Source organism: Schistocerca americana, chromosome 4, assembly GCF_021461395.2.
Source record: "Schistocerca americana isolate TAMUIC-IGC-003095 chromosome 4, iqSchAmer2.1, whole genome shotgun sequence".
In the NCBI taxonomy this organism is placed as follows: domain Eukaryota; kingdom Metazoa; phylum Arthropoda; class Insecta; order Orthoptera; family Acrididae; genus Schistocerca; species Schistocerca americana.
In genome coordinates this window covers 468,734,403-468,757,911 of record NC_060122.1, presented here as the reverse complement: position 1 = coordinate 468,757,911, position 23,509 = coordinate 468,734,403, and the positions used below count along the sequence as shown (strand labels likewise).

At 42.2% G+C, this 23,509-nt stretch overlaps 2 protein-coding genes across 2 annotated transcripts in view; one reads left to right on the top strand and one right to left on the bottom strand.

Moving 5' to 3' along the window:
- Positions 1–23,509, bottom strand: part of LOC124613548 (E3 ubiquitin-protein ligase MYCBP2-like) — a 798,425-nt gene that overhangs the window by 504,307 nt on the left and 270,609 nt on the right. The gene's annotated exons all lie outside the window — the stretch shown is intronic.
- LOC124612926 overlaps positions 1–23,509 on the top strand; it is a 63,897-nt gene that overhangs the window by 36,873 nt on the left and 3,515 nt on the right. The window contains exon 2 of the mRNA XM_047141423.1: positions 16,265–16,542. Coding sequence (XP_046997379.1) covers positions 16,265–16,542 — 278 coding nt within the window. The remainder of the gene's footprint in view (positions 1–16,264; positions 16,543–23,509) is intronic.

Genomic DNA, 23,509 nt, shown 5'->3' with positions numbered 1-23,509 from the left:
AACTGTCATGACAAGATATGCCAGAAATAGTTTATTTATGAGTAAACATGCATATGACGTTAAAGTGTGATTCTTGATTTATACCTGTAGTGCCTTAATTGATGAAAGGTCACGTTTGATTTGATTGCATCTATTGTTTGTTCGTTCCGAGCTTCCTTTGTTCACACGCATCCTCCACTTGACTACCATCTGACGGTCGTAATCATTCGGCACGACTGGGCATGATTCGGAAGTTGCCTTCGAAGCACGGAAGTTGCCTTCGAAGCATAGCGTACTGAGAATCGATGAATCGTTGGAACTTGGAATCGTCACTACTCGGCAACACGCAATCGTTTTGAACGACGATTCGTCCGTATCACGATTCGATTCTTACGATTCTTGATTTAGAGTCGTTCAAATGAACGACTCATTCACGAATCGCCATAACTCTACTTCGCAGACCTTGTGTAGTAACGGCAGAGGCGACTATCGGAGTAATACCAGCAACGCACTTGCAGTAGGTTGGATTACAAAACTACGTTAGTGGCGCTTATCAACTTGCCAGTCATATACCTACGTGTTTTGTGAAAAATACATTTTGGCGCCCACTTACATAGGGAGAAATGACTATCACAACAAGATGTAAGTATACGCTTTCTCCCGAGCGCTATTCGAAGCTTGAAGGTGGTTCGATGAAAACACTGCCAGAGGCTTAATTGTGATTGCATGTAGATATACAACTAGGGTTTGCCAGCTTTCCTGCTTTAGCCTGACGTGTCCGCTTTTTATGGTCGTATCTGGCCAAATATATATAAATCTGATTTGTTCGGCCTTTGTTAGGCTTCTTAGCGACGAAGTGAAGAACGCACAAATAAGGCCCGTTCGAAGCTAATGACGTAAGTGTGAGGATCAAGTATAGGGAAGAATAAGGAGATGTACCATAAGGATATTTAGATATCCACACCACTGCTGTTCTTAATTTTGTGTCTGTTTTTCTTAGCAGGCTTAAGGAGCGTAATACACGTCATTGCCACGTCGCGCGCTGAGCGAGCGAGCCGATGCGCGCCCCGTCCCGCCCCGCCACATGGACGACAGCAAGGAATTTAGTTAATGTTAAAATTTCACGAAATTCAAGCACCAAAAAAGGCGACTGTACCTTTAAAATGCTTTTGACACACAAAAAGTGGACAGCTTATTTCAAATCATAGCATAACGAAGAATTTTAGGAATTACATAAATGGGAAGAACATTATTTTCCAGTTTCAGGTCGCAATACCAATGTCGTAAGTGTGTTCCCATCCATAAACGCCCTTGGACAGAGAAACGTAATAAAATTCAAACCGGCACAAATCACGACGACGACGACGATGATGATGATGATGATGATGATGATGATGATGATGATGATGTTGGTTTAATTTAAAATTACTTTGTCAAGAGTTTCACTAACCTATTTTCAAGAAGAATTACGTTCAGGTTAAAGTAGGTTCAAATGAGAAATATTAATATTAACGACAAATTATTTCTTTACAAGTCTGATCGAAATGAGCAAAGTTATTGAACATCTTTTTATTTTGTGCTCCAGAAAAATAAATATTTAATTTATTTAATAAAAAGCTTTATTTTCACATAAGTTTATCTTACGTTAGAAAGAAGAATGAGCACACACTTGGTATCCTAACTGCCAAATCATAAGCCTGTTCAATATTTTTTTTCTTTAGTTTAAGCACTTTGAACATTGATCTCACAAAAAGTTAACTGTAATTGATTGTACCCACCTGAAGCTATTGCTATTTAAAGTATATAGTTTGGCTTTTAGAGCAAAACGTTTTTTTTTTTCCTCTCTCTTAGCAACCGTACATATACCAGCCGTATGATTGTCAGTTAGGACAGTATAAAAATATACGCATCATTATTTCCTCTCTACCTGAGAAAAAAATACTGCAGAAATCAGATGCGTTTTGCTAACGCCTCTGCCGGAAACTGGCCTTAAAGTAGTTAATATGTAACATGTTTTACGGAATTTAAAATAAAGGACAAATATTGCTTGACGGCATTGACATAACAATAGGAAGAAAAGTCCGGCGACTGTCTGCTGAAGAACTTTTATTGATCGAAACTGTAGCTTCTCCTAAGGCTTATAGTCTTGATGAGACCTGATGGCTTACTCAGAATTTAAATTGGTTGTCGTGACATTTCTTCCATAGTTCACATAATATGCTGTTTGGTTTCATATAATCAGACAAGTAACATCATAGGCGCCACGGCGCGGCGCTTCACGGGGCTCTGTATATGTACAACGTCGACACGATTCTGATTCTAAAATTTACATTATATGTAAGCCTGCACGTTCGCGAGCATGTGTATTCGCACTTTCCTTCGCCAGCCGTGGAGCCCATACAACAACAGACATTAAAAATATAGTCCGCTGTGGTAGCGGGTAGTCAAGTTCAAATGTTAGCCCAGCCTCTTGACAAACTTGCTAGTGGATTGTCATGAAAATAACCCCATATGATAAAGCAGCGTGTCTTCAGTCGTCGAATAATGCCTGCAGTTTTAAAATTTTATCCGAATTGAAACGGATGTTTATGCAAATAAAATGTTTTGATTTACTGTGACCAACTTTAGGTTCAAATGGCTCTGAGCACTATGGGGCTCAACTGCTGAGGTCATTAGTCCCCTAGAACTTAGAACTAGTTAAACCTAACTAACCTAAGGACATCACAAACATCCATGCCCGAGGCAGGATTCGAACCTGCGACCGTAGCGGTCTTGCGGTTCCAGACTGCAGCGCCTTTAACCGCCAACTATCGGTACTGTGACTGTTATTAATGAATTGTTTTATATTGCTACCAGTTCAGTATAAAGAATTACTTCACTTAGAATAATATTTTCATTCACTGTATTATGAGTTGATTTACGTTTTCTCTGGCATCCATTTATTTTTAGATTTTGAGCAGAATTTGCAGGTAGTCCTAAATTTTGGTGGCCTGTGACTTGACTATTTGCCGATAATGTTCGTTTGTTGCATTTGTCCGGCTTATAACAGTCCGTGTGCTCTTTAAACAGTGTCTTCAAATGTCTGCCATTTTGACCTATGTGAAATTTGTTGCACTGACTATAGATGTATTTGTAGATACTAGATGTGTCCATATTTACACTTCTTGACTTTCTATCGTGGACAAACCTTCTGCTTAGGTTGTTTCAGGTTCCGGTAACATCACAAAACGAGTGAATTAAAACCGCCTATATTAGTCCAAAAATATAAATATGGCCAAAAATGCAATTAAAAAAATTCATATAACTCTACGATATGACTCTTTAAATGGAAACGTGTTATTAGCAAACTTAAATAACATAGGAAACATACGTAAGTTCGGGGGAAAACCAACAGTAGCAAGCATTCACTACAAAACTAGCGGAAGCTTCCATTAATCTCTTTCAGTTTTCGACCTCAGAATGTAACTTCCAAAAATTACGTAACGTTGTCGCAAGCCATTAGATTCTTTTTATGGACAGGGAGAAGAAAAAAAATGCAATGAGGTGATTGTAATTCATACTCTTTCGAAAGCTAAACGAATTAATCAATCATCAACAAACTCAAGAGTTACGCTCGACCCTCTATGCGAGTTTTATAACTTGGCATCAAGAATGTCGATGTGCACTGTAGACTGACACTCCCCGGAACGGAACACATTTCATGTACTGCGATACTCAGACGTGCCAATGGTGCGCAACCTTGTGGAACGTAAAGTTGCACCAACACGAGTAACACAATAGGTTCTTCCCAGTGTACAAAGTGCATCGAACTTGATTGCGGACTTTATGAAAATCTATTATGACCTGCCAAATAAATAAATAACGATGATAAATATTTATCAGTGTATCAAACGGTTCAAATGGCTCTAAGCACTATGGGACTTATCATCTGAGGTCATCAGTCCCCTAAAACTTAGAACTACTTAAACCTAACTAACCTAAGGACATCAGACACATGCATGCCCGAGGCAGGATTCGAACCTGCGACCGTAGCAGCAGCGTGGTTTCGGACTGAAGTTGCCTAGAACCGCTCGGCCACAGCGGCCGGCATCAGTGTATCGAGAACTATTCCAAACCGGGTATTTACACCGTACAGTCACATTAATGTCCCCACCTGTCAAAAGCCTGAATAATACCTTTCGCAGCGCGAGAAGTGCAGGAAGAGAATTTTGTATGTATTGTATTGTATGTTAACCGGGGATCTAGAAACGACGGAGAGGCTCCGCCCCCGCCGCAGCCGCAGTGGTCCACAACCCCACGACGACTGCTCAGTCCACTTCACCCCTCCGCCGCCCCACACCGAACCCAGGGTTATTGTGCGGTTCGGCCCCCGGGGGACCCCCCAGGGAACGTCTCACACCAGACTAGTGTAGCCCCTATGTTTGCGTGGTAGAGTAATGGTGGTGTACGCGTAAGTGGAGAACTTGTTTGCGCATCAATCACCGACATAGCGTAACTGAGGCGGAATAAGGGGGTTCCATCCCGCATTCGCCGAGGCAGATGGAAAACCGCCTAAAACCATCCACAGACTGGCCGGTTCACCGGTCCTCGACACAAATCCGCCGGGCGTATTCGTGCCGGGGACCAGGCGCTTCTTCCCGCCCGGAAAGCCGTGCGTTAGACCTCACGGCCAACCGGGCGGGCTAGGAAGAGTGTTAGTGAGGTTATGATATTTATCGACAGGGTTGCGGGGCCATGCCGATTCCAGTGATGTGGCCAGCTGCCCTAGGTTTCTCGGTTGAGGATGCGTGACGCGAACAGCCCGATCGAGGTCAATTCTTGACTGGGTCTAAATCCGGGGAGATTCGTGGTCCTGAGAGTACTGCAAACTCATCGTGGCGCTCTTCGAACTACGGACGTACACTGCGAGCTGGTAGATGCCGTCGTTCCCCAAGGATAGAGGCATACTCAACGTGGCTGCATGATCCAGGTGCCTGCTGCGGAGGCCCGTACGCAATAACGTTCGCTTAACAGCCACTATTGTTCGCCCCCTTAGTTGATGTGGGCGGTCAGTTTCTGAACAGTTGTGCATCTATCCGCACGTTCACATCTTCGCAGCAGTCGTTCATCGCCACCATCTACGGTCCTCGGTGCCATCGCGCCATTTTGCCATGCACGGCATACCTTATCCATGGTGGCACGCGAACAATTTAAAGACTTAGCCGCTTCCGAAATGCTCGCACTCTTGGCCCGAAAGTCAATGAACGTGCCCTTCTGGACGTCAGATAATCCGCTCCGTTTCCGCGTTACAACAGCAGCAGCAATGCGAGTCGCCCGACACGCTTCACTGCTTGTTGTGCCACCTGCCGTCGGTGGGTGGTTACTACACGCTGACGTCGAACATGGGAGGCGGTGATAATGTGACTGGACCATGCGATGATTCGTCTTGGGAAGTTATGATTCTTCATACTAACTACATTTTATTCTAATTTAGACTGGACCATGCGATGATTCGTCTTGGGAAGTTATGATTCTTCATACTAACTACATTTTATTCTAATTTACAATGCCCCTACCGGTGTTGCAACATTCAGATATTAAATTGGACTTTTGAAACAAAGCCATGACAAAATGTAAAGATGTAGGATGTAAAACAGGCATACGTTTGGGGCTGAAACAAAGAATCTACTAACGAAAAAAAACAACATTTCTGATGGTTAATAGCACGTGGGGAGGCATGGAACATGAACTTCGTTAATCAGCTTTTGAAACACAAAAGAGAGGAAAGAAAATTTAATTATCCATTGAACGAAACTAGGTACACTGGAATCTCCATTCCGCCAATATCATCACAGCTGACTCGTGGACTGCTGTGATTTATATCAGGTCGTCTGCCTGCAATAAAGTCACTGCTGACAAGGGAACCTCCCCATCGCACCACCCTCAGATTTAGTTATAAGTTGGCACAGTGGATAGGCCTTGAAAAACTGAACACAGATCAATCGAGAAAACAGGAAGAATTTGTGTGAAACTATGAAAAAAAAGCAAAATATACAAACTGAGTAGTCCATGTGCAAGATAAGTAACAAAAGGATAGTGTGAGCTCAGGAGCGCCGTGGTCCCGTGGTTAGCGTGAGCAGCTGCGGAACGAGAGGTCCTTGGTTCAAGTCTTCCCTCGGGTGAAAACTTTACTTTCTTTATTTTCGCATAGTTATGATCTGTCCGTTCGTTCATTGACGTCTCTGTTCACTGTAATAAGTTTAGTGCCTCTGTTTTGCGACCGCACCGCAAAACCGTGCGATTAGTAGACGAAAGGACGTGCCTCTCCAATGGGAACCGAAAACATTTGATCGCAAGGTCATAGGTCAACCGATTCCTCACAGGAAAACACGTCTGATATATTCTATACGCCACTGGTGACGGCATGTGCGTCACATGACAGGAATAGCATGTGCGTCACATGACAGGAATATGTTGTCGACCCATCCAACTTGTATACTTGGCGATTGGGTAAAAGGATTCTTCTACCTTGCCCGATTTAGGTTTTCTTGTGGATGTGATAATCACTCCCAAAAAAAGTGATGAAAACATAAGAGTTTGTCACGTAAACTGAAAATAAAAAATTAAAGTTTTCACGCGAGGGAAGACTTGAACCAAGGACCTCTCGTTCCGCGGCTGCTCAAGCTAACCACGGGACCACGGCACTCCTCAGCTCACAGTTTCCTTGATATTGCCTATATTATGCATGGACTACTCAGTTTGTATATTTTGCTTATTTTTTCATAGTTCCACGCAACTTCTTCCTGTTTTCTCGATTGATCTGTGTTCAGTTTTTCAAGGCCTATCCAATGTGCCAACTTATAACTAAATCTGAGGGGGGTGCGATGGGGAGGCTCCCTTGTGAGATCAGACTCTACGAAATTATGCCTTTGCTCCATCAGTGACCGAAGACTAGCTGATGATCCGAACTTCTCTAGTGTCCCCGTAACCGGTATAAAAATAATACACTATCCTTCACATGCATTCAATGAAGGCAGGAGTTACCATGCGACACACCATCGTTCGCGGTTGAGCAGGGAAATGCAAGTCTTCAAATGGCTCTGAGCACTATGGGACTTAACGTCTGAGGTCATAAGTCCCCAAGAACTTAGATCTACTTAAACCCAACTAACCTAAGAACGTCACACACATCCATGCCCGCGGCAGGATTCGAACCTGCGACCGTAACGGTCGTGCGGTTCCAGACTGAAGCGCCTAGAACCGCTCGGCCACATCGGCCGGCTAAATGCATGTGTCATATATACGAGTTTAGGATAACTAACTAACGCGGGCTACGTATATGGTTCTGACTGTTGCCTTATTTTTCATCGATGATGCGTGGCTAGGAGGAGAGGACGGATGGTGGAAGATTGCCCACAGAACACCAAACTTTACGTTAATGTTCTGGATTCGATTCTTAACCACCTCGGAGTGTCTAGCGTCCCACCTGATATTTGTTGATTAAGTTCGACTGTCCCTTCGAACTCTTTGAAAGGAGTAGGCTCTGTATCGAGCCCGTTATTAATTCTCTCTCTCCCTGCATTACGCAAACACTCACCAGTCGTACGTAACAGGTCGGAGGTAGGCAATGGTGAATTAGCCTCAGGTTATTTGTCCTCAATCGTCGTTTCTTTATGTATTGGGCGGACTTCGATTTTCGTGTGGCGCTAACGTAGAGACGTAAAGAGACTGTACTTGTGCGTTTTTATATGCTCGTATTAAACAAGAAATAGTTAAAGCAGTTTGGAGAGAGAGAGAGAGAGAGAGAGAGAGAGAGAGGGGGGGGGAATTTCTTAACAAGTAGGCCAGACGGCAGTTGTCACCCTGGATGTTTTGGGCCAAAACCTGCTTGCTGAAGGCAGGAGCAAATAGCCGCCACATGATAATGATTCAGTCAGTCATTCTTCCCGCACTCCATACGTTAACGGAACGGGAAGGAACTCCAATAACTGGTACAATGGGACGTACCCTGCCACGCACTTCACGATGGTTTGCACTGTATAGATGTAGATTCTAAAAGATCCAACAAATACTAGAGTTACCGTCTCGAAATTAGACACCCCAAGGTCGCGCTCGCCAGCGGGGGGCCAGCAAATACTGCGCATAAGCAAACGCGTCTCTGCCATTGTGTTACAGAGGAACACTGCGCCCATACTTCTTTGTAGGAGGCTTTGTGTTTTCCTTGAGTACTGTCGTTTTCCCATAATTACTTCTGCATAGTGAGTGGTGTGTTTTACGCGTGCAAAAGGAATATGCTGTTTGCTGTTATTCTCGCGATGCCCATCTACAAAAGATCTGGCTGTCGAAACTCGGTAGCAAAGACGTTGCGAATGTCTCAAATGCTAGAATACATTTTCGTCGTTTTAAAGAAACTGATGTTGGAGACATGCGTTTGGGACTGCTAAATTTACCACGGAAACATGTGGTTACGAGTGATGCATTACCATAGTGTAATTATTAACGCCTCTGAGAGTACACCACGCGCAACAGAAGAAAGAACGGGACGTTTCAATAAACTCGATACGTCCGTCTCGATAGATGCGCGGTCAGTGAGGCAGATTGCTAACCGAAAGGGACTAGGTTCGATTCCCGAGGGCACTAACTGTTGTTTTGTCCTTATTTTCGTGTGGTCATAACTGACAATCGTCTCTAGTACACTGTCGTATCGCCTTTCCATTACGAGATAGCTGAATAGGCACTACCCGAAAGGCAATAACTTGAAATAAAAAAATAAACTTGATCTGTAGAAACAGCATAGACTTCAGAAAAGCCTTCACTACGGAGAAACAGTGCTGATAAATGTACATTTACAGATGAAGTTGTTTGTAATGATTCAGATAAAATCATTTTGCAGAATTCCGTAGTGGCATTAAAAAGGAGAAAAAAACGCTCATCTGAAAACCATGTGCACGAAATTGCGAGTACATCATAAAGATCTTCGAATTCAGTTCTGATCGACGAAACAGCTTCTGTACGACGAAGAAAGAAATCAAAATGGACTTGGGTCTCCTAAAATTAATCGAGTATTGGGCAAAACGGTTTCACCCATTCAAATCAGAGTTTTAGTAGGCAGGTCGAAACGGGGTCGATGGGGCAAAGAGGACATTTTCAGGTGCTCCGTATTGCAGAAAAATTAGTTTTCTCAGGGAACGACTCGAATAACCATCACCTGCAGTGTCAACCTTGCGTTCTTGGATAAACCGCAATTTCAGATGTCACCCAGGTATTTTTTGAAGGATATATTAGTGGTGATAAAAATACAGGCTGTAACACTGATTGACAGAACATATTTGTGTTTTGTCATTCGATGAAATGAACACTGATAGCAGAATTTGTTACGATCAGCAAGATGACAGAATACTTGGACTTCACAGCAACGTCCCCGTTGTTACGGGCTGAGGGTTGTTTACAACTAAGAAGCAGGCTGCTTCTTCAATTTTGATACTCGATACTGCTCTCTTGACCGAAATAACTGTGAGATCCTCTGAAATATGTTTGCTGACGTCCCAAACTTGCTCAAGCTCTTGAGAAACCGTTTATTGGATCAAGACATCATGTTGGAAAACAAGGCAGTGACAAAGCAGCGTTCGAGAAACTGTTAATAATGGAAGAGCACGAGGTGAAAATAAGCCCTGGTTATCTCAACGACGCTTCACAATGAAAGGCAGAGACCGACAACAAGTGTGCTCAGCAGCTCAACCACTGTTTCCCACAACTGCACAGGCGAGCCGCTGTTAAATGCCTAAAGAGAAAGGCACGTCAGTGATTTCATAAATATAGAAAGTGACACCTTCGATGTGCTTGATTCACTAGCCCGTGGATTCGATATTAATTTTCAATCTCAAGACCATTTCCTAAATAAATTTTATAAATGCTGCTAGAACGTCAGCGTTGGCTGCTCAAAGCATCTGCTACAACTTCAAAAAGTGTTACTGAAAAATATTCGGTCACTTTTGGGTCAGTTCAGCGACTTAGAAGTTAATCAAGACTGTTTGGAGAACTTGTTTCCCTTGTAAAAGGCCTTGGACATTTTTGTGATCATTCTTCATCAGTCGCGGTAAAGAGCGGGAAAAGACTGTTCTTGTCGTGAGCAAACCGCCCACGCTGTTCCTCCTTCAGATGCATCGTGTGCTGAGCCAGGAGAAGAAGGAAGGTCTGTGACTGACTGCAACTGTGTTCGGCAGCATCTTGCAACATATGCCTGAGGTGGAGGCAATTGAAAGAGAAGACATCGAAGACCTAGACTTCTCAGTAGCAGATTTCGATATCCTACATGTGCACTTATTTGTGCATGTTTCAAATGCTTGAAGTTTTTACAAGTCGATAGTGTCTGTTTAGGAAACAATTATAGAATTCAGCAGCAACATTTTAGCAATAGCGGAATAGCAATTTACATTTCATTGTTCCTGTAGAGACTAAAACATACCACAGATACGTCGCATAAATGCGCGTTTATATGTTACAGCGCTGTTCCCTTGGTAGAATCCAGTACGTTGTCCTCGATGGTGAGTGTTCATTGGAGGTGAGGCTATCATCTGGAGTGGCCCAGGGAAGTGTGGTAGGTCCGCTGTTGTTTTCTATCTATATAAACGATCTTTTGGATAAGGTGAATAGCAATGTGCGGCTGTTTGCTGATGATGCTGTGGTGCACGGGAAGGTGTCGTCGTTGAGTGACTGTAGGAGGATACAAGATGACTTGGACAGGATTTGTGATTGGTGTAAAGAATGGCAGCTAACTCTAAATATAGATAATAGAAATTAATGCAGACGAATAGGAAAAAGAATCCCGCAATGTTTGAACACTCCATTAGTAGTGTAGCGCTTGACACAGTCACGTCGATTAAATATTTGGGCGTAACGTTGCAGAGCGATATGAAGTGGGACAAGCATGTAATGGCAATTGTGGGGAAGGCGGATAGTCGTCTTCGGTTCATTGGTAGAATTTTGGGAAGATGTGGTTCATCTGTAAAGGAGGCCGCTTATAAAACACTAATACGACCTATTCTTGAGTATTGCTCGAGCGTTTGGGATCCCTATCAGGCTGGATTGAGGGAAGACGTAAAGCAATTCAGAGGCGGGCTGATAGATTTGTCACTGGTAGGTTTGATCATCACGCGAGTGTTACGGAAATGCTTCAGGAACTTGGGTGGGAGTCTCTGGAGGAAAGGAGGTGTTCATTTCGTGAATCGCTACTGAGGAAATTTAGAGAACCAGCATTTGAGGCTGACTGCAGGACAATTTTACTGCCGCTAACTTATATTTTGCGGAATGACCACAAAGATAGGATAAGAGAGATTAGGGCTCGAACAGAGGCATATAGGCAGTCATTGTTCCCTCGTTCTGTTTGGGAGTGGAACAGGGAGAGAAGATGCTAGTTGTGGTACAAGGTACCCTCCGCCACGCACCGTATGGTGGATTGTGGAGTATGTATGTAGATGTAGACGATGTTCCTTAGTGACGTCACAGCGCCAACCAATGGCAACGCAAAGCTTACTGCCCAACCTTATTTTTCTAAGGACCTTCACACCCGCTCCCTGCAGTCCGCCGGCGCTAACCGACGTGATTCCCTCGTCTGAGTACACGCACGTACGTACCCTGTTAAAAGTGCAGTAGGTCAGTGTCAGCTGAATGATCACTGTTTCCGTGCGATATCGTGTATTCACTTGTGGCAGTCTTCCCGTGGAACGACGCACTTATGTCTCTTTGGTAAGTAGCGAAATGCAGGAACAAGGGCGGGCCTATCTGTAGTGATACTCCGGTCGGTGTGCGTAAAGGGTGAAAAGACATTCGAAAACAATCTAAAATTGTCGTATAGAAAGTACTGAAGATTTCTTATTGATCTAGTCGGAAGTGAAAGAGCCAGGAGTAATATAAATTTTGCGAAAGTTCATAAAATGACAACAAAATCTTGTAGTATTTCATATAATCGACATAATCCTTATTAGCAGTGCAGTAACAACGGCAGAATCTCTAGATGTGAACAGGCGTTTTGATCATCCAAGAAAGAGATATACATGCAAAGGGAAATCATGCATTTGACGATTTTCACAAAACATTTCTGGCAGGAACTGTACTTCAATACTACGCAGAGGAGAGTATCCGATGGCTAGAAACATAGAGTGATCTCTGTGAAAAAATTAATTATTCTGTCTCAGAGACCTCCGTTGCTTGTCTTCTCCGATCACTCGGTTTCGATTCAGAAACTATAATCATGGGCAAAATTTTTTAGTGGAATGCAGAGTCCTTGCAGCAGCAAGGACGAAGTTTTGTGTAAAATGCACCTAACTGCCTGCTAAGGACAATAGCATACTCTGGGTTTCACAAAACATGCAAAAATATATTTTGCTCGATTTCAACGGAAATATGGCCTGAAAATACCTACAATTACTTTTATATAGCGTATATCGGCGTTTTGGGCGAAGGGAAAAATTAACGGTCATATTACGAAGAGCCGTCGGAACTAAAATCCTGACTGCAGCGTACTAGTAATCGCGCGCTGTCGCACACGGGGGCTCTCGTAAATAAAATGCATTCATTCGTGACATGATTCAATAATGATGATGTCTCGGACGTAACCAAAATTAATTTCATAGTTTTCTCAACAACTATCCCGCTGGAAGTTTCCAGAAGGTCCAACAGAACGCAAATCCATCAGCGACCACATTTTTCTTTACACAGGCTGAACAGTTTCACGTCTCTTGCGGTATTTTATATTTTACCTCGGAATACTTTCATGTTTTCACGATAAAAATATGTACCATAGGCATCTATAAACTTTGAGAATGTTCATACATTATTTTCAGTCCAAATATGTCAGGGTGTTCTGTATTTTTTTTCCCCACTGATTGAAATACAGATATTTTTCTTCGAAATTTCTTGTAACGTTAGTTTTTATTTATTTATTTTTTTCGTACCAGCTGGAAAGAATTTTCTTTCGGAAAGCACTCCATTATATTCTAGACTAGAGGACTAATATTTTTTCCGAGTTTCTTGACAGTGCGTTGAGGTGCCTGTTTTCGTGGCGGCCGCTATAATCATTCAAGAGCTTATTCAAACAGGTAGTTTTCAGCAGAGTACATAGCCTGATATAAAATTATCGTTAGGATGGGTACCATGTGTTTCCGAACCTTAGTAGCGAATATGCCCAGGGTGAAATCTCAAGAGTTTCCGCCACTCAGCGTGAAACTGGTTTGCTGCTCCAACCCCCCCCCCCCCCCCCCCCCCCCCTTCCAGCACAGTTCCTGGATCTCGGCTTGAATGCGTTTACTGTATCTAGTGTAATGTGCATGTCAGAAAGAACCAATAAACCCTGGACTCTTCGAAGAAACGAACTGCCATGTATAAAACAGCTTCAGATTGCCGATTACTCTACTAAAGAGTTAATATGTTAAATATTTGCTCTGAAGCATATAAGCGAGAGAAATTTTAGAAATGTTTTGAAATTATGCTTAAAACTTTTTGGAAGACGCTAACTGCTCTCATTCTCAAATACTGGATGACTTGTCCGAGTATTTGTGCTATCACAAAGCAAACACACAGTTTCTATTGATCAAATGGCTCTGAGCACTATGGGACTTAACTTCTAAGGTCATCAGTCCCCTAGAACTTAGAACTACTTAAACCTAACTAACCTAAGGACATCACACACATCCATGCCCGAGGCAGGATTCGAACCTGCGACCGTAGCGGTCGCGCGGTTCCAGACTGTAGCGCCTAGAACCGCTCGGCCACTCTGGCCGGCGTTTCTATTGTCCTATTGTGTTAAAAGTTTAATACAAGTAGATCGATAGCATTTTAATTTTTTAGGTTTGGCCAATAATTACGCGTAATACTTAAACGAATTTTTGCTGTCCCAATGCTATTTTGGGTTTTGGTACAGCGTTTTTGTAATGTAGATTCTTGCTTAATTTCCCGCTCGCGCGTGAGAAATTTCGACAGAAATAAAATACTTCCATTCAGTCCCTCATGACCAGTCTAGTGTGGAAGCTGAAGATAGTAAAACGAAGGCCGAAGTTTTAAATTTCACGTTCAAGAAATCGTTGACACAGTAGAATCGTACGAACATACCGCCATCAGACCATCGGACTGACTCCCGTTAGGACGACATTGTAATACGCATCTCTGGGGTAGAGAACCCATTAATCGTGAATCTCTCGCCCAGCACGAAGTCCCAAGCAACAGGAAAAAAAGCGCAGGTGACTCTTGTATATAAGAAGGGTAGAAGAACGGAGCCGGAAAATTACAGACTAATATCCCTAACATCGGTTTGCTGCAGAATCCTTGAACATATTCTCAGTTCGAATATAATAAACATTATTGAGAATGGGAAGCTTATGTCCACGAATCAGCATGGATTTAGAAAGTATCGCTCGTGCGAAAGTCAGCCTGCCCTTTTCTCACATGATATACAGATAACTATGGACGAAGGGCAACAGGCAAATGCCGTATTTCTAGATTTCCTGCAGGCTGTTTACGAAGAATTCAATAGTAATGAGTGGGAAAGAATATGAAAGAGTGAAAACATTTAAATATTTAGGTTCTGTAATAACGGAGAACAATAAAGTAGCAGTAGAAATTCAAGACTAGATAGCGGGTGGAAGTCGTTGCTATTTTGCCTTGCAGAACGTATTTAATTCCAGGAATGTTAGTAGGAATACAAAAATAAAAATATACACGACCATATTAAGACCTATAGTAATATATGGATCAGAAGGCTGGGTATTGACATTAGAGGAGGAGAACTGGTTATTGAGATGGGAAAGAAAGATACTGAGAAGGATTTTTGGAGCAGTGAGAGAGGAAGATGGCTGGAGAGTAAAAACAAATGTAGAACTACAAACACTTTTTGGACAGATGGATACTTTTGTTAAAATTAAGCAAGGAAGAATAAGATGGGCAGGACATGTACAGAGAATATTAGAAACCCGTAGTATCCAGAAATTTTTTATGGGAAAACCTGACGGGAGAAGAAGAAGAAGAAGAAGAAGAAGAAGAAGAAGAAGAAGAAGAAGAAGAAGAGATAGACCCAGGAAAGGGTGGCTGGATGATATGGAAGATCTAAAGGCGATGGAATAAGAAATTGGAGAAGGAAGACGATGGACAGAAAAGAATGGAGGCAGGTGATACAGGAGGCCAAGGTTCTTAAAGGACTGTAGAGCCAACCAAGAAGAAGTTAACGAATGTATGATCATATGGAGTAAGTTGACAGATATGCGAGTGTCTTGAAGACTTCTTAAGTAACATAACCCAGTATGTTGTCCTCGACGTCAGTGTTTATCCGAGACAAGGATATCGTCAGGAGTGCCCCAGGGAAATGTGATAAGGCCGGTGTTGTTCGTGTTCTCTCTCTCTCTCTCTCTCTCTCTCTCTCTCTCTTTTTCACTCTTGTATGATTTGCAGGACTGGGTGGGCAGCAAGTTGCTGATGATGCTGTGTTGTACGGTAAGGTGTCGAAGTTGAGTGACTAGGAAAATACGAGATTACTTAGACAAAATTTGTAGTTAGTGCTATGAATGGTAGCAAGCTCTGAATGTGGAAAAACGTAAGTTAATGAGGGTGAGTAGGAAGAAAAAATCTTTAATGCTCAGATACAATATTACTAGTGTCGTGCTTGACACAATCAAGTCGTTTAAATATCTGGGCATAACGTTGCAAAGCGATATGAAATGGAACGAGCATGTGAGGACTGTGGTCCGGAAGGCGAATTATTGGGAGAATTTTAGAAACGTGTGGTTCACCTGTAACGGAGACCGCATATAGGACGCTGGTGCGACCTGTTCTTGAGTGCTGCTCGAGTCTTTGGAATCCTTATCAGGTCGGACTGAATGAAGACATCGAAGCAATTCACAGGCGCGGTGTTAGATTTCTTACTTGTAGGTTCGAACGACACGCAAGTGTTAACGGAGATGCTTCGGGAACTCAAAAGCGAGTCCTGGTGGGAAAACGACGTTCTTTTCGAAGAACGGTGTTGAGTAAATTTAGAGAAGGGGCATTTGAAGCTAACTGCCGAATGATTTTTACTGCCGCCAATATACCTTGCACGGAAGGGCCACGAAGATACGAGAAATTAGGGCTCTTACGGAGACACATAGACAGTCGTTTTTCTGTCGCTATATTTGCAAGTCGAATAGGAAAGGAAACGACTTGTAGTGGTACAGGATACCCTCCGCCATGCACCGTACGGTTGCTAGCGGAGTATCTGTGTAGATATAATATTTCCCCTTGCAACAGTGTCCTCAAACAGTTTCATAGCGACACCTTTTTGCAGGAGCTGTCACTGGGCGCCGAAGACGGGGGCTTCGCGCTGCCAGTGAACACGGCGTCGCTGCACGTGGAGCGGTGCGCCAACGTGACGGTGGGCGCCGGAGCCGTGTCGCAGCAGGGGCGCCTGCGCCTCGTGCACGTGGCCCACGTGGCACAGCTGCGCCTGCGCACCGCCGCCTTCGGCCGCGACGCCGCCACGCTCGAAACCTACGGGGCTTTACCCCCGCTCACCATAAACATCGAACGCTCCAATGTCACCTCCATAGAGAGCTTCGCCTTCAGGTTTGTGTTTCATCTGGCCTTAAAAGTTTTAATTGTCACCTCGATAAAAATCAGTGACCATGACAGTTGGTTCATCTCAAGTTAGCTAAAAATATAACAGGGAGGCCACTCTCGGATAATACACAGTGGCATAGCTAGATAGTCACCTGGTGCGGAGTTTTAACTTGTCAGCTTACGCCTCCCCCCCCCCTCCCCCCGCCCTCCAACGACCACCAATCCGACAAACACAACACACAATTTTTTGTGGGTGAAGCAAGTGGTTAATTAATACAAAGTCTAATGTTAACTATACTGAAGGAAAAATTGCAACACCAAAAAATAATTAATGTAGAGTAATGAAATTTCAGGAATACATCTGTCCAAGTAACACTGCAAGATCACAGGTTAATGTAAGTGCGAGATAAGCCACTTCAAATGTGAAATGCTGATACATTAAAAACTGGTGGAACCATAAGAATTTTGAATACATGCACGGAGATGTGCACACATTGTGTTGTACGTGTGCCAGATGTCAGTTTCTCGAATGGAGTTCTGTGCCTATCGCACTTGGTAAGTCAGTAAAGATATAGATAATGCTGGTTGTTGATGACGCTAGATTTGTCTTCCGATGGTGTCCCGTACGTTCTCAATTGGAGACAGATCTGGTGATCGAGCAGGCCGAGACGACATGTCAACAGTCTGTAGAGCAGGTTTTGTTGCAGCAGTGATATGTGGGCAAGTGTTGCACTGTTGGGCAAAACCCCCTGGAATGCCGTTCAGGAATGGCAGCACAATAGGTTGAATCACCAGACTGATATACAAATTTGCATTCAGGGTGCACGAGATAACCACAAGAGTGCTCCCGGTGTCATACGAAATCGCATCGGAGACCGTAACTCCAGGTGTAGGTCCAGTGTGTCTAGCATGCAGACAGGTCAGTTGCAGACACTCACCTCTCCAAGCCAATACACGGCATCACTGGCACCGAGGTAGAACCAGCTTTCATCAGGAAACACAACAGATCTCCAGCCTGCTGTCAAATGACCTCTCACTTGACACCACTGAAGTCACAAATGGCAACAGATTAGGGTCAGTCGAATGCACACTACGGAGTGTCTGGCTCGGAGCTGTCCTTGAAGTAAACCGTTTGTAACAGTTTGTTGTGTCCCTGTGGTGCCAAATGCTGCTGCAGGTGCAGTAGGGTGCACCAGTGCCATACGCTGAACACAGTGGTCTTCCTTCTCCGTAGTGCCGCGTTGCTGTCAGGAGTCAGGTCCTCTTGTGACCTTACATTCTCGTGTCAACCTTTGCCAGTGGCTACATTCTTGCCAAGTCTCTCTGCAGTATCGCAGAAGGAACATCCGGCATCTCGTAGCCCTACTGCGTGACGAAGTTCACTCACTGAGATGTTGATAATGGCATCTTTGTCACCTTAAAGGCATTCTTGACTAAAATCAATTCAAAACACCCAATCTAAAAGGTAACTAACGCTCATGACTGTTACAGTGTGTATTTAAAAGAAACCTGATTCGCAATCCTCATAGTGGAAGTACTAGTGCACTGTTATATGACTGGTCCAAAATTTGAGTAGATATCATCTTTCAGATGTAGAACCACGCCTACCACCATTTGTTAATTTTGAACAACTCCTCCTTGTTAATATTTTTTGTCAATGTATTTTGTAAACAGTTTTTATGAATGGCAATAAATAAGTAAAACATTTTCATAAGTCACACAGTTTAACGGCTTATCCATGAAGGAATACAATTAGACAAAGATTTTATTAATAATAAGTGACTTCAACATGCAGCTTAGAATATCTTCCTAACAACTTTTTCTGCTGCAGATTTTGGAATTGCGTTATCACAACCAATTGACAATTTGATTGACAAAATTGCCAAATTGGAGAATGTGCTTGACTCATAGTGAACTTAACATAATCCTTACTTAGTTTGATTTCGTGAAGAACTACTTCTCCGTGACACAAGCAAAACGTACCAAGCTACGAAAAATCCTAATGTTAAAAGGAGACTGGGAAGAGATTTCAAAAAGTCATATTCAGCCATGAACTGTAAGAATCTTTTGGAACATTGGCAGCATGCAGAAATCGTGTTTAGACACGGAATTTCTGCAAGGATATCATCCTCGGGAATCTCATCCAAATGTCAACTAAACTTTTTACAACAGGCAGAAGTTCCATTTTTGAGGTTTGTCATACTGCTGGACCCTAATAAAACAGAATAATGATCTGATGACCAGTCTGTGGTATTGCAACATCTACTTATTTCTAGTAGAAACCCATAGATGCATTCCAGCTTTGACCTTCTCAGTTCCTAATCCAAAGACAGTGTCTCACTGCAATCTTCTCTCCAGGCATTTTATTCCTTCTACGTTTTTGCCCTTTGCAATTCAAAGCGCCTCGTGAACTATTTCTCTTATCTTCGAAAGAGCTTTCAACTTCTCACCTTACAAATAAACAATCTGAAGCTGAATCCAAGAATCTGTAAATACTGTTAAGCATGGTTGACTACTTGTAAGACCGTGTTCCACAAACACACAGTTCTTCAGTGTCAAGATAATTTTTTTTTTAAGGCATTGAAACTTGTAGTGAGCACTCCATCATGTATCTGGAAGTATCTTAACTGTAACTTCAACATTTGTCAAAAGGATTGTCCATCTAAGGAATGAAGTGGTGTAAAATGTGTACAAACTTTCTAAGGTCTCCAAAAAGTCACACATAATAGAACTGTGGCAGAAGTGTGTGATCCGCACAGGTTGAGATGGTAGTTTTCACAGGTTCCAACTGTGCCTTAGCATTAAGTTCACAAATTCTTGCTTGAACCCTTGAATGCACTCCAAACATCGTAGAAGGACATTGTTAGTGCCAGACCATAGTGTTCAATAACCAGAAAAATATATTTTGTTATATTAACAGTTTTCTTCCAAATCTGCTGGAAAGATAAACCACAAATGACACTCTTACTTTCGCTTTTTTATTTTCTATCTGAGCTTATCATATGATTTCTCTGATTCAATACATATGCAAGATGTCCAGCATGCTGTCAAAGATGATGCAAAAAATACTTGGAATTTTTCATATAATTTAAAATGCTTAAATAAGCAATGTACCCAAAATGGAATGAGTTACTCATCCCTTGTCAGATATTCTGTAGGTATATATGCTTTTGCATAATTTTTTTCCTATATGGGACAGAAATTCACATATAGCAAATAAAATTCAGAATTCATCAGCTCATAATAATCATGTACTTAATGTATAAATACCGAGTGACACCACTATTTGACATCACAGCTGTGTTTTCTTGTTACACTATGCAATATAATACACCACACAGGTAGTCTGGCAAAAACTATCTCTGGTTTTATGCTAGCCCAGATTCATGGTTGGGTCCTGCTTCTCCAGTCTAAGCTCAGCACTTGGCCACCCTAGCTTCAGGTAAATATGTGAAAATAATATTGTGGTTTTTTACTGGGGCTCCTTTGGCTAAACGGCTGCTTGTTTAATTCAGATGAACTGTTCAGACGGGAAAAAAGGAAGCCATTATTAATATCAATGGTTTCAAACTAGAAGTGCCACTAATATCTGAATAAGTATTGTATTCACTTTCTTCAATCTTATCATGCTCAAGCTTCAGAGAAACATCTTACTGATTCTTCTTCACCTTCACCCCCACCACCACCACCACCACAAGTCCGCAGCTCGTGGCCTGGTGGCTCATGTTGCTGCCTCTGGATCACGGGGCACGGGTTCGATTCCCAGTTGGGTTGGGGGATTTTCTCTGCCCGGGGACTGAGTGTTTATGTTGTCCTCATCATTTCATGACCCATGATAGTGGCTAGATTGGACCAGTGTAAGATTTGGGACTTTGTACAGGCACTAACAACCGCATAGCTGAGCGCCCCAAAAACCAATCATCATCATAGTCATCACAAAGTAAATCCACAAGAAGTTTTAGGCATTTGTCATCAAGAGAAAATAAACTACTTGTTGCCTTACCTACAACTAGGAGAAAAATGGTTCAAATGGCTCTGAGCACTATGGGACTTAACATCTTAGGTCATCAGTCCCCTAGAACTTAGAACTACTTAAACCGAACTAACCTAAGCACATCACACACATCCATGCCCGAGGCAGGATTCGAACCTGTGATCGTAGCAGTCACACGGTTCCGGACTGAAGTGCCTAGAACCTTAAGGCCACCACGGCCGGCCAACTAGGTGAAGGAAAAAATTTTTTACAAAAAAAATACTCATGAATAAACCCATTCACTTACATACAAATGAATACGTATTTATTTGACTTCCTATAGACTATATCTTGCAGTGGAAAAACACTCACTCTTGTCGTATCACACACGATAAAAGATGGATTCATACAATAACACTATTCCAAGCATGTAGACAAGAAAGAAAACACACTGCAGTAGAAGGTTTCAGAATAAAGAAAATAAAATTTTCTTGGGCCTTTTGATCTGATGCTAGTACTAATCTTCTTACATTAAATAATTTTAAAAATGTAAATTTGACAGCCCGAAGAAGCAGCATGTGTGACTGTCTAGTACAGAATGAGGTGAGGCATTTTCATGAAGCGAGAACACCCTCTTGGACAGCTTCCCCACGATGTTTCGGTTTTTACCACCTTCCCATAATGTCCTCAAGAAATTTTGATAGTACACTCCTGGGATGATTTGCATAGTCTCTCAGCATCACTCTGCTCTGTCACCTATCTCAGGGTTAGTGAATCCACGTGTTTCCACTACTTCCTCTGCTTCTTTCCCTCAGGACAACATTGATACACCCAGTACTTGTCCATGGTGATTAGGCAATTACAGGAGTCATCTATGTTGGCTTGATGCAGCTGCAACATTTCCTCTGCTTCAGTTTTCTAATGGGTGTCGCCAGTTGTAGAACCCAGAGGCAGTGATTTGTCGTCTTAAAAATGTGGTGCTGGTTGTTGAAAACTTACTTTTTGTTTTACCACTATTGCCTCTACTGTGATACTTCAGTGTTCACTTGTGATTTCTGGTTCTTCATAGAGAGATAGTCTGCCACTTCATTCATCATCATTGATTTGTTTGACGACACTGCGGGCACCCATACCACCTAAACACTATACTGATGTATTGTTATCATACACTTCCGAATGAAGAATATGAATTATTGCAGAATAATCAATCTTATCAATTGGCTGCATCAATTTGTCACTGAAGTGATGTGCCACGTGAGCCACAGTACCATAGTACATCTACCAGGATTTGAAAACATAGCTCCAAATAATAAAAATGATGTAACTATTTTTTCAAGGTGATAATTAAAACCTTATGACTGCCCCTCATAAAGGCCTCTCTCCTCTCTCTCGAAATAGAAATTTACAATTTTAGAAAGCGTTCTGTAATTGGAGCACAGCAATCAGTACAAAATGCTAAAAAACAGTCTCGATCACATTTTCATGTTCTTTATTTGTCAGCACCCAGTTTTGGCCCTTTCTTCAGATCATGGCTTTTCCATGCCATTATGGCTACTGGTAGTGGGGGGAAAAGCCTGAAGATGGTCTGAGGAAAGGGCCAAATCCGGATGCTAACAAATAAAACTGAAAATGCAATTGAGACTGTTTTTATTTAATTTTTAGCATTTTAACCAATATTTATAATGGAAACCATAGAATTATTTCACAGGTTGTATCGAAAAGGTTTGAATGCATAAAGCCTTTGTTGGAATGGGTGTTGTTCAAGTAGTATAAGATCTGATCTCAGATACAGGTTTGATCCTCTTAGGGCAGACTTTTTGTTTTTCCTGACAGAACGTAGTCAGCACATCCTGACATATCCTAGTGTGGAATAGTGTTGAAAGTTTTTGGCAGTTACTATCTTTGAAGGTTAGAGTTGAGATCCAGAGGGCCTAGCCAACTTGTGCTGGACATAATCACAATGAGTGGCTAATAAGGAAGGAACATCTGGAGAGAGTGGTTGTGTTTTAGCCCTAAAATTGTAAAACAATATTTCAGGACTAGACCACAGGGAATCTTAACATACAATAAAAGTTGCTTAGGTTTTGGGAGATGACATGTGATAAAATATTAGCTACTGCAGTTGTTTTCCAATAGCTAGTAGCTTTTAAGAAAGCTGTCTGATATTGTTTGTATACCAAGGGAAACAACTTTTCTTTGGGTGTGGGGAAGAAGGTCTTACCATCTTTAATCATGCTGCTAGTTACCTATTTTCCTGGAACAGTGTTGACAGATTGTTTGAGTGTAATGCTTTACATGTTCATTGTCCAAATTAAATGATTCTAGATACTGTACAATAAATGAGGTCAACTAGTCTCCATTTGTTTAAGACTTTGCTGCTTATTTTTGCGACCCTTTTTACCTTGGATAAAAAAAAGAAGCAATACTGATCTCCATCCCATGCCACGAAGTCTAATACATTTCCACTTGGTCTGGGTAGTTTTCTAAGTATGCTTTTATAGTCATTTCAAATCCTGACTCAGTGGAGAGTTGAATGTGAGGATAAGACTAGGAAAGGTCGTAGGTAACTTCCCCAATACCCTTGTTTCCTAGATCATTTATAAAACAGAACCATGAACTTTCTGAAATATTGCATAATTGTTTTGCAGAATTAACAGTAGAGACTGAGCCTAAACAAAGAAGAGCAGCAGAAATGGCCACTGCGGACAGGATGGGAGGAGAATCTTTAAAAATATAGCACACCAAGTAGTAACTTCGGTCACGTGTATATGTCGGGGAACTTTTCAGAAATTATGATGTAATTAGTTATTAAGTGCAGTTCATGTAAATTTAGTCACTGTAAACTCTGGGCCTATACCAGAGAATCATGGCTGATTATTGTGTGTCATAATAAACACAGCCCTTGGGAAGAAAAATTGTGGACACTAATACATATTCAGCAATGCTTCAATTACAATTAGAATATCAGATGTGACATACTGTACCATTTCATCAGCTTCA